Source organism: Anolis sagrei, chromosome 1 (genome assembly GCF_037176765.1).
Source record: "Anolis sagrei isolate rAnoSag1 chromosome 1, rAnoSag1.mat, whole genome shotgun sequence".
NCBI lineage: Eukaryota > Metazoa > Chordata > Lepidosauria > Squamata > Dactyloidae > Anolis > Anolis sagrei.
The window spans coordinates 75166127-75178326 of record NC_090021.1 but is presented as its reverse complement, the minus strand read 5'-3'; the positions used below and the strand labels follow the sequence as shown (position 1 = coordinate 75178326).

At 41.0% G+C, this 12200-nt stretch overlaps 1 protein-coding gene across 4 annotated transcripts in view; it reads left to right on the top strand.

Moving 5' to 3' along the window:
• The first annotated feature begins 5121 nt into the window (after positions 1-5121).
• Positions 5122-12200, top strand: part of GRM1 (glutamate metabotropic receptor 1) — a 231509-nt gene continuing 224430 nt past the window's right edge. The window contains exons 1-2 of one of the 4 annotated variants that reach the window (XM_060753514.2): positions 5122-5339; positions 7772-8670. In XM_060753514.2, coding sequence (XP_060609497.2) covers positions 7896-8670 — 775 coding nt within the window. In that variant the 5' untranslated portion in view covers positions 5122-5339; positions 7772-7895. The other 3 variants (XM_060753515.2, XM_060753516.2, XM_060753513.2) reach the window with 3 other exon arrangements.

The following is a 12200-nucleotide window of genomic DNA, read 5'->3' as shown; positions in this document are numbered from 1 at the left end:
CTTTGATTATTTTAGAAGGATGATATGTGGAAAGATTCCATTAACAAAATGTCATTATGAATTTTGTCTTTGCAATTACATGTAAAACTATATGTCAAGTTTTGAGTCTGTTTTATTTCTCCAGAGAAAGTCATTCAAACTGATACCTATCAAAAATACAACCAGCAACTATAGTCACTTGTGCATTTTGCATCATGATGGTTGCCTTTCCAAATAGTGCAAGAACGTCCAATTCCTGATACAAAATCTTCTGCACATCCTGCTAATATTCATTTTAATTTCAGATAATGTATAGAACATTTTATAATTGTAATATATTTAGCATTTTTGATCTTAAGTTTAAAAACCAAATAGCCTACATTCTGGGATGTTTGTAAGCAAAAGCTGATCTGGCAAATCTCAACCAATTATAGCAAAAGGCATCCAGTCTATCCCAAAGAAGGGAAACACAGATCTATTTATGGGAATGAAGAAATCAAAGTGCAGCTTTGCAGAGTTATCAAGCTGTGTGCTGGAGATCCCATTTTTAGCCCTTCAGAAACTAATAAAAATGGAATAAATATTCCAAAATGGGTTGCCTACAAAATTTGGAAAAAGAAAATACAGCTGAAATATTGCATGTGTGAAAAATTGAATGTGTGTATTTTTAAACAGTGATATTCTAGGAAATGGGAGGCCCCTTCCACACAGCTTTAATAAAATCCCACATTTTCTGCTTTGAACTGGAATATATGGCAGTGTGGACTCAAATAGCCCAGTTCAAAGCTGATATTGTGGGATTTTCTGCCTTGATATTCTGGGTTATGTGACTGTGTGAAAGAACCCTGAGTTTCTAGGACCTATGGAAAACCAAGGTCAGAGAGCAAAGTAAATTATCAATAGTTGACTCACTTTTAATTTATAGTGTTCAAAATTACTATTTCTAAAAAAGAGATAGGAAAATAGTAGAGCATTTTAAATTACAATTCAGGGAGAGGTGTTTCAGATTCACACTGAATGCTGAAGATTAAAACTCCTATCTTTGTATCTGTCTCAAAAACATTTTCATATTACTCTACACTTGCCACCAGAAATCTATGTAATTGTGTGATTCTGTAATATATTGGTTAACTTTCCTGTCTAAGCTCATAGTAAATTTGGTTTTATAGGAATTTGTCCCAATCTAAAGAAATGTCTCTTCTGATACAAACCATTCTTCAAAACCATTTGGAAAGCACAGCATGGACAGAGAACTAAGATGGTGGAAGTAAAGATATTCTCAATTGTAAAACCACAGCTTTGAAAAAAAAACCTTCTCAAGAAGATGAATTTAGGCCACCTGACTGACAGAATGTAGATGCAGAATGAATGTTTTCTAGTGGTGACCATATATTTGAACCTATCCTAGGGTTTTCTTGGTAAGGTTTGTTAAGTGGACGTTTTCCTTTGCCTTCCTCTGAGGCTGATTGAATGTGATTTATTCAAGGTCAGCCAATGGGTTTCATAGACAAGAAGGGATTTGAACCCCAGCCTTCCAGTGTCCTAGGTCAACATTCAAACCATTATATTTATTTACTGTATTTGACCCCGTTCAATCTCAACACCAAAGGGGACTCAGAGCGGCTTCCAATTTGGCACTAATTCAATGCCATATTAACATAAGACAAACAAAATTTTGTGTTAAATTATGACAATAATAAAACACTAACAAATAAATACATAAATAAGCTGTTAGAAGATTACACATAGACTAAAAATTATAATCCAAAAGTCATTTCAATTACATTGCCATTCACTTCATAGGTATATATAGCCCTGTGCTACTCTCCAAATACTTGATCCCATAGTCTAAAAGACAGGAGGGAGGGTGCTGATCTGATTTCACTAGGGAGGGAGTTCCAAAACCGAGGAGCCACTACTGAGAAGGCTCTGTCCATTGTCCTCTCCAGCCACACCTGCGAAGGAGGTAGGACTGGTTCATAGAGAGAGATACTTTTGGACAGGTAAGCTGGGCCAGAACCATTTAGGGCTTTATAGGCTAAAGGCAGCACTTTGGATTGTGCTCGGTAACAAACTTGAAGCCAGTGGAGCTGGTGCAGCAGGGGGGTTGTATGTTCCCTATACACCATTTAAGTGACCAGACTGGCTGCTGCTCATTGGACTACTTGAAGCTTCTGAACAGTCATCACAGGTATTGCAATTGTTGGCCTCAGTATTACTTTATCAGCAGTTGGATATAATACTGCCGTAAACTATTTAGTGATCTTCTTCTAAGTGGACATCATTGTCTTCAAAGCAGATTTTGTTTTTTTAAGAAAGCAAAAAGAAAGGAGGTAAAAAGAAGGGATAAAATAACAACAGAGAGGTAAGCATGACACAACATATTAAAAGTCAGAGTCACCTAGAGAGAAAAAATTATGGAAAATAATCTTCCACCAGGTTGTCTCCAAATCTGTGAGCTCATTTCTATCCACAAGGTGTCTTTGCTTTACAGAAGTAGGACAACTATCAACCTCAGTGGTATCTGGTGCTCCCTGTGGGGTACTACTCTCACTTTAACCTTCATCTAATAAACTAAATAGATAAACTAAAATTTAATCAGTGGAGCAAGCAAGTCAATTGCATTATTCAAGATGGTATTATTTTAATTGGACATGACTCTAAACATGTGTGCTTTAGATTTTTCTGAAACTTCAGTTTCTATCCATTTCCATTTATTTCTGCCCTTTTTGTTCTAGCAGAGTTTTAAGTTAACAGGTTTTTGTTAAATTCAAAAATTGTACTGAATTTATAATATTTGTTTAAAAATCAAATATTTCAGCACAGGACTGATAGGTGTGTGTGTGTGTTAGGCTGAAATATTTTGATTTCCCCCCCATAGAAACCCCCAGCGGTGCAGCAGGTAAAATCACTGAGCTGCTGAACTTGCTGATCAAAAGATCAGTGGTTAGAATCCGGGGAGTGGGGTGAGCTCTCACTATTAGCCCCAGCTTCTGCCAACCTAGCAGTTTGAAAACATGCAAATATGAGTAGATCAATAGGTACCACTTTGGCGGGAAGGTAAAGGTGCTCCATGCAGTCATGCTGGCCACATGACCTTGGAGGTGTCTACGGACAATGCTGGCTCTTTGGCTTAGAAATGGAGATGAGCACCACCCCCTAGAGTCAGACATATTTCAGGAGGAAGCAGACTTGTATGCCTGGATCTGCCCCTCTGAACCTCTTCCTCAATCTTCATATACTTCCCCCCATACTTTATTATTATTATTATTATTATTATTATTATTATTATTATTATTACTTTATTTGTACCCCGCTAGCATCTCCCGAGGGACTTGATGCGGCTTACATAGGCCGAAGCCTCAGAACACAATACAACAATACAATACATAGAGCAAATTAAAAACAGTTAAGCAGAGTAAACAGTAACAGTAACAATACATCAAAACAATTATTAAAACTGGGCCGGCCAGAGTAGTGGGTACAGGATTAAAAGTGCTGATATGGCGGGAGGAATATAGGATTGTAAAATAAGTGCATTGTGCGGTGTACATTGATCATGGTTCTACTAAAGTGCTTCTGGGAATTGGTATTGAGGTTCCTAATCTGAAAAGGCACATCGGAACAGCCAGGTTTTCAGGTTCTTTCTGAAGACTGCCAATGTAGGGGCCTGTCTGAGATCTTTCGGGAGGGCGTTCCAAAGTCGGGGGCCACCACAAAAAAGGCCCTGTCTCGCGTCCCCACCAAGTGCGCTTGTGACGCGGGCGGGATCACGAGCAGGGCCTCTCCAGATGACCGGAGTGAGCATGTGGGCTCGTAGACAGAGATGCGGTCACGCAGGTAAGGTGGTCCCAAACCGTTCAGGGCTTTGTAGGTGAGCACCTGCACCTTACATTGGGCTCGGAAAATAAACGGCAGCCAGTGGAGCTCCTTAAACAGGAGGGTTGACCTCTCTCTGTAATGAGCTGCCCATTGGACCAGTTGGAGTTTCCGAGCCGTTTTCAAGGGCAGCCCTACGTAGAGCGCATTGCAGTAATCCAGTCTAGAGGTGACCAAGGCATGGACCACCCTGGCCAGATCAGCCTTAGCGAGGTATGGTCGCAGCTGGCGCACAAGTCTCAGTTGTGCAAAAGCTCTCCCGGACACCGCCGACGCCTGAGCCTCAAGCGTGAGCGATGAGTCCAGGAGTTCCAAGCTGCGGACCTGTGGCTTCACACTTCTATGTGTGACTAGGGAATAATGAATTGCAGGTGCCAAAACATTGACAAAATGAATCACTTCCCTTTGTGGCATGAGTGTGTCTGTATGCATGTATGCACATGTGTATACATATATACGAGTCTTTGTATAAGATATTCAACGGATATAAAAATGCCTACTAGAAAAGCACAAGTGTGTGCAAAGATTTGTAGAATATTGATATCTTTTGATTGCTAGACAAGTATGTGTGTGTGTGTGTAGGTGATGGTATGTGTGTGTATATAAATAAAAGTATCTCTTTTGATAGCTGGGCAAGCAGGATTGTATATATGCATGTGTGCGTGTGTGTGTGTGTGTGTGTGTGTGTGTGTGTATATATATATATATATATATATATATATATATATCGTGGTATGGGTATACTATATAGATATCTCTTTTGACTGCTGTGCAAGCAGGGGTGTATATATGTATGTATATGTAGATAATGGTATGGGCAGTGAGATATCTCTTTTGATAGCTGGGCAAGCAGGGCTGTATATATGAATGTATATGAAGATGGTGGTATGAGTACAGAGATATCTACTTTGATTGCTGGGCAAGTATATGTGTATGTATATGGAGATGATGGTATGAGTATAGAGATATCTGTTTTGATTGCTGGACAAGCACGAGTGAATATATGTGTCTTTGTGTAAGTATTTGTATAGAGATATAGACATAGTTACCTATTTCGACTGCTGAACAAGCACATGAGTATATGTAGGTATTTGTGTGGATACATAGGTATAGATCTCTGATTGCTGGGTAAGCAGAAGCGTGTACATGTAGGCATTTGTATGGCTATATAGCTATCTATTTTGCTTGCTAGACAAGCCTGGAAGAAAGGAAGGAAGGAAGGAAGGAAGGAAGGAAGGAAGGAAGGAAGGAAGGAAGGAAGGAAGGAAGAGAGGGAGGCGAGCTGGGGAGGCAAGGCAGGCGAGTGTCGGGCTGCCCGAGAGAGCACAAAAGCCCGGCGTGACCCGCCGCTCTCCTCGCCCGCCGCCCCTCTCCCTCCTTCCTCCCTTCCTGCGGTAAAAGGACGTCGAAGAGAGAGGGCAGTCGCGCACAGCCCATCATCCCCTTCTTTCCCCGCCGCCGGTGCCAGACGGTGGCCAAAGGTAAGCTCCAGGAGCCAGGAGGGAGGTGAAAGGAGCGCCTGCCTCGGGGCTCGGGATCCCGGTGGGTTGGGGGAAGTTGCCTCTGGGCCAAGGGGGCGTCGGTGGGGACGCTAGACCGCAGCCCAGGTGAGAGAGCCGGGCTGTGCCTTGTCGCGGGTGTGCTTGTGTGTCTTCCCTGCGCAGGAGGAGAAAGAGAGGCGACTGGGTCCACTCTTCTCCTTGGCTCCTTCCTCCCTCCCTCCCTCCCATCCCCTCCCCGCTTTCTGTCCTTTAGGGAAGAGGGAAGGAGGGAGGGCTTTGAAATCTGCCTTGCGATAGAGCCAACCCTACCGCCCGGGCTCCCTTTTGACAGGCATCCAGGAAACCCTTCAGAAAAGATGGGGAGGAGAAGCTGCTGCAATTGTATGTATTTCGGGAGGCATGTTTTAGCGGGGTCTGAATGCTGCTAGTGTATGCGTGTGTCTCTCTCTGTGTGTGCAAAAGGGTGGAAGAAGTTTGCAAGGCGCCTCTCTTGAGCCTATAGACCCCGGAGCTCCCCAAATGGCAATGGGCTGGAGAGGACGCTGTCCAAGGTTCTGAAATACCTTGTTGGCAATTGGTTGGATGGGATGCTGTCCAGGGTGCTGAAATGCCTCGCCTGCCCGCTCCATGCAACAGGAAGGGAGCTCAAAGCCAAGCCTCCCTTTGCCTGGATCCGTCCTGATCTGCCGCGACCGAAACCCTGCTCAACTACTTCTGTGGGAGCCGCCCGGCTGGTCCCCAATCCTGCCCCAAAGGCGACATGGAAAGCAAGCGGTGCCCTGAAAAAAGCACATCAGGACTTTGCCTGCGGTTGCCTTAGTAACTAATATGTATCTCGCAAGGCTGGCATAGTGGGGGTCTCTTCTCCCATTCCCTTTCACACACTAAAGATTAAGCTCCCCGCGAAAGGCTCTTCTTGTTTGGGGTGTTTTGTTTTGTTTTGACAGAATTCTGTCTTGACCTTTAAATGACATTTCCTCATCTGAGCCTTTGTAGTCTCCTCTTTTTCCTGGTGGGGAAACCAGGCTGGCTTTCTAAGCGTTAGGAGGACAGATAGATAGATAGAGAGATGGAGCTGATAGTCCTAGGCTACTTATGGAAGTTCAGAAACTTGGAGACCAAGCATGGGCAAACTTGGGCCTTTCAGGTGTTTTGGACTCCAACTCCCACCATTCTGAACAGCCTCAGGCCCCTTCCTTTCCTCCCTCAGAATGGTGGGCGTTGGAGACCAAAACACCTGCTTGCCTATACCTGTTGTAGAGGTTTCTCCTGCCCGATATCAGGTTGCAGGGGAAAGGAACTTGCCTTCTCCTGTGAATGTTGTACTCAAGGAAGCACATGGAGGTGGCTGGAGTATGAATGAATGTATCTAATCACACACAGGTCTAGTTAGGAATGCAATAATAACCAAAAGCTTTCATGACCAGAACCACTTGGTTGCTGTGAGTTTTCCAGGCTCTATGGCCATATTCCAGAAGCATTTTCTCCTGAAGTTTTGCAATTGACAACCTTGATTAGCATTGAATGGTTGTGTAGTTTCAAAGCCTGAATGGTTGCTGTCTGGGGAGATCCTTTGTTGCGAGGTGTTAGCTAGCTCTGATTCTTGTCTGGAATTCTGCTATTTTTAAAGTGTTTTCCTGATTTTAGAGGGGTTTTTTTTTCAAATACTGGTAGCCAGATTTTGTTCTGGCTACCAGTATTAAAAACTGGCTACCAGTTAAAAAACTGCCTACCAGTATTAAAAAAAACTGAACAAAATTTGGCTACCAGTATTTAAAAACTCTAAAATAAGCACAGTAAATAAAGAGCAACACTCAAAAAGCAGGGGAATTCCAGACAAGAACCAATCAGGGCCAGCTAACACCTCCCAACAAAGGATCCCCCAAGCAGCAACCAGCCATGCTTTGAAGCTGCAAAGCCATTAAATGCAACATTCACACTTGCCTCAAGCAGACAAGAGTTCTTTCTCCCACCCTGGACATCCCACAGATATATAAACCTCATTTGCCTAGTTTCCAACTAACATCAAACCTCTGAGGATGCCTTCCATAGATGTGGGTGAAACATCAGGAGAGAACGCTTCTGGAACATGGCCATACAGCCCGGAAAACTCACAGCAACCCAGCAATAATAATCATAGCATTCCTTCACATCTGGAATGGTGGGTTGTGAGATATTTGTAAGAGGAATATCTCCATTTCAGGAGATGTATACCTGTGTATTTATTTCAATGCTTTATTTCCTTTATATTTACATTTGAAGTTGGCATGCTCTATGGGGCTCTATTGGCTATATAGTATATTAATATTTTACCCAGGTGAAGAGAAATGCTTATAAAGAAAGCAATCTTTCCAGAGCTTGGCTGGGATATACTATTGATGTATACTGTTCTCTTTTCCTCTTATCAACAGGCTGTGATTCACTTCTGCAATGGCTTCTGTTGCCCCTTCAGGCTGTTTGCTTTAAGACCACATTGTAATGGGATTTGTAGGCACTTGAGAAGTGAACCAGGGGAGAGAAGCTGCTGCTTTCTTCATGTTCTTAACCATGTGTAGGCACGAAGAGCCCCTGAAACTGGTCACCTGGATCTGGATGGCTTCCTGCAACAAAATGATTGGGGTACTCCTAGTCTTCTTCCCTGCAATCCTTCTGGATATGGACTTCCTCCCCAAAAATGCCGGTAGGAAGGTTTTGATTTCAGGTGCTACTGCCCAAAGATCGGTTGCCAGAATGGATGGTGATGTCATTATTGGAGCCCTCTTTTCAGTGCATCACCAACCCCCAGCCGAGAAGGTACCTGAAAGGAAATGTGGGGAGATTCGAGAGCAATATGGCATCCAGAGAGTCGAGGCCATGTTTCACACTCTGGATAAAATTAATTCAGACCCGTTTCTGCTGCCCAACATCACACTAGGCAGTGAAATCCGAGATTCCTGCTGGCACTCCTCAGTGGCCTTGGAGCAGAGTATTGAATTTATCAGGGACTCCTTGATCTCCATCCGAGATGAGAAAGATGCTCTTGGTCGCTGCCTGCCTGATCCTTTGTATCATCACCAGATCAGGGCCAAAAAACCCATTGCTGGTGTAATTGGTCCGGGTTCCAGTTCTGTAGCCATCCAAGTTCAAAATCTGCTTCAACTCTTTGATATTCCCCAGATTGCTTATTCAGCAACCAGTATTGACTTGAGTGACAAAACTTTGTACAAGTATTTCCTGAGAGTAGTCCCATCAGATATTCTGCAAGCCAGAGCCATGCTTGATATAGTCAAACGTTACAACTGGACATATGTATCTGCTGTCCATACTGAAGGTATGTATAGTAAAAAGCATTTCTGCTATGATTTGCTTTTGGTGAATGTTCATGTATATTTTGCAGTCTTTATGAAAACTTACCTCTAAGAAAGTCATAATATTATCCCCATTTCGTGAAAAGGAAAACCAGGAATTAGTAACCTGAAAGCCAAACTCGGTGACTGGGCAAAACTTGAATCAACATTTTCTTAATTAGAGTTTTAATTGGTCTCTTTCTTATGACTACATAGAGTATTTCAAATACATTCCTGAAGTATGTCCAGCTAACTAAAACATATTTATAACAGGTGAATTTCGTCTTGAATTTTTTATTTTAGTTTTCAGCCCATTCATTTTGTGCTCTTTTAATATTAGAAAAATATCAGATGATATGCTGAAATTCTTGTTATTTTTTAACAGTTATTGTTATTTTTTGCTTGGGTACATTGATCTAAACACTACAGAGAGAAGCTACAGATTGTCTTTTAATTGTTGTCTTCTCTCCTCACAGAAGGTACTTCCCAAAGTGTATTTAATCACAACAAACACATATCTCTCCTGAATTCATGACCTCATGATGGAAATATTTTGTATATAGTGTAAAGATTTAGACTTACTTTGAAAAAGACACATCTTATATATATATATATATATATATATATATATATATATATAGAGAGAGAGAGAGAGAGAGAGAGAGAGAGAGAGAGTTTTATGGTTTCTTCAGTCCAACATTTTTATCCTCCTCCTCATAGAAATGGAATAATTCTTGTCTTCAAGCAGTCTCTCATTTCCAATTAAATAGGTAGCAGATGTGGAAATCAACAGGCAAAGTTAATAATGACACCGAGAAATCATTCCCAAGGAAAAAGTGCTAGTACAGTAATGAAGTTTATAGATTTTCAATGAGGCAAGTCTTACAGTCTTGCCTTGAGGTGGGAGAGAAAGAAAAAGCTTTGCTTTTAATGTCAATTGTGTTTTTACTACAGCAAAGACTGTACACAAATGTTCACTCTCCCACACAGACATGTAGACTATACACACACAGTCAGACTCTCACACACAGAAACAGATGAGCGTACACATACATTGACCCTGGAAAATCTGTTCTGTGTATTTGTGTTGCAAATAAGAGTGCCAAAATATTGCTAATTCATATTCCATGAAATGAAATAATATCGGCAAAAATCTCTGTTATTAGATAAGTGCAGAGAAAGTGCTTTATGAATTATCACACAATATTACTTTCCAGTGATGTAATCAAGAAGTTTAATTAACTTTTAAACTATCATGAATGAATTGTAAAGGGAGGTTATTAGGACCTGCAAATGTTAATTTATAGCTGCCTCGTGATGAATAGGATACAAACTATTATTATTGCCTATAAGAGAAAATGGCTTAGATCACAACATCTGGTCAATATGGTGATCATTGTCTCTTTACCTGCTTTGTTTGTGGTCTGTCATTCTGAATTTCTTTTACACTGAGGCATGCAACATCCTTTTGTCAGAAAGAACATATTTTTGCATGATTTTTTGTGTGTGTCCAGATTACGTAAGGATAACAAAAATCATAAGAAAAGGCTATTTTTATGAAATAATATCTATTTCACTTAGTATGAAAAAATCTACCTAGTGGCTTTCCTTTTAAGTAAAAGTAGCTCTTATTTAGCAAAAGAAGCCAGTATGGTGTAGTGGTTTGAGCACTGGACTACAGCTCTTGCTGGTCACGGTTTAAATCCCTACTGGCCATAAAATCACACAGTGACCTTGTGCAAGTGACATTCACTCTGCTACAGAGAAAGGCAGTGGTGAATCTCTTCTGAACAAATCTTAATGAGAAAGCTTTGATAGATTTACCTTCGAGTTCCCACAGGTTGGAGACAACTTGAAGGCACACAACAACATATTCAACAAGTACTGATCTTGATCATCAGCCATCATGAACATTTTGATCAATCACTTGAAAACATGTTGCTTTCTTGTTCTGTAAAAGAGCTAAATAGAGTTTTCATCCATACACAAGTAACATGCTCCTGTGCATGTTTACATGGGAGTAAACTCCAGGTTTAGTGAGAGTTCTATATATTATTGTGGCTAGGATCTGAGAGCTCCATGCAGTTATGCTGGCTACATGACCTTGGAGGCATCTATGGACAACATCGGCTCTTCGGCTTAGAAATGGAGATGACCACTATCTCCCAGAGTCGGACATGACTAGACTTAATGTGAAGGGGAAACCTTTACCTTTACTAGGATCTGAGCTAATCTTAGTAAGGCAAGATTAAACACCATGTATAATAACACCACTTGATATATATTTTTGGTAGATGTCCATTTCCTGAACTTCCAAACCCAATGTTACACATTTTATGTGACATAAACATGAAGAGATAAATATGCTGCGTTTCTTCTTGAGAAAGAGGGGAAGACAAATACTTCTGCAAAGAATTAGAAAGGGTCTACTCTCTTCAGTTTGTTATCACATGGATTCCCTTGTTCATAATCATAAATGCATAATGACCAGCACAAACCATCCTTATATAAGGACATCCTTTTAATGTTATGCTGTCAGTACGGTCACATTCCCATAGTTTTATTCAAAGAACAACCTAATGGGCAGGTGCTACAGAAAGGCCATTGATTTGCTAATCAGAATAGATTCAGCAGCAACTTGGATCAATCAACATAAATAATGGATATTTTTTATAAAGTTAAAAGGAAGCTCTATTGAGTCAGAACCATAGTGTTAAGAAATAGGGCTTAATCCTCTTCCCCGTGCTGTTTTGCCAGTTCATATCCCTTCCCTAAGCTGCTGGTTTCCCTGTAAGGGGAGAAATACTCAGGTACTATTTGGAGATGTGTGACTCCCCCTGCCCTTCACAAAGGCTTCCCCAAATATCTTCATCCTTCTACTTCAGCAGTACTAGAAATCTGATCTGATTTGGGCTGTCTGATGTTAAAGGAGTGCCACATTCATAGATCTCCTAGATCACATCTTCTAACACCCTTGAATGCACAATGATGCAACCGAACTGAACAACTCTGTCTCAAAAACATACAGATAAAGAAACAAAATGTTATGAACTAAAACATATTAAACCAATGATATTATAGAAATACAACTGAATTAAAAGCTGTTTAAACATATGTCAATAAAAAATTCAGCATTCCTTGTTAAAGTGCCCCTTTCTTAGCAGTCAAACAATTGCTGAAGGTTTTTGTATGCTATGATGGAACACAAGCATCTTTCCTTTCTGGCAGAAAAGGATATAAGGTGTCTGTGGAGAAGACAACATCTGCTTTCTTGGAAATGAATTCTGCAGACTGTAAACAGACAATGAGAAACCTTATAAAACCATTCATTCAGGCTTACTCCCAAGTAGATGTGTACATGAGTGTAGTAACCTTAAGCCAACATCCTTTGGGGATATTATGCTCATGTAAAAATAATTGCACAAGCAGTTACACTTTCATAGAGGTTGTGTAAGTACAGTCTCTACTGCAGCCAATATTTTTTTGAAGCACACACAAACCTCTCTTTCTCTCA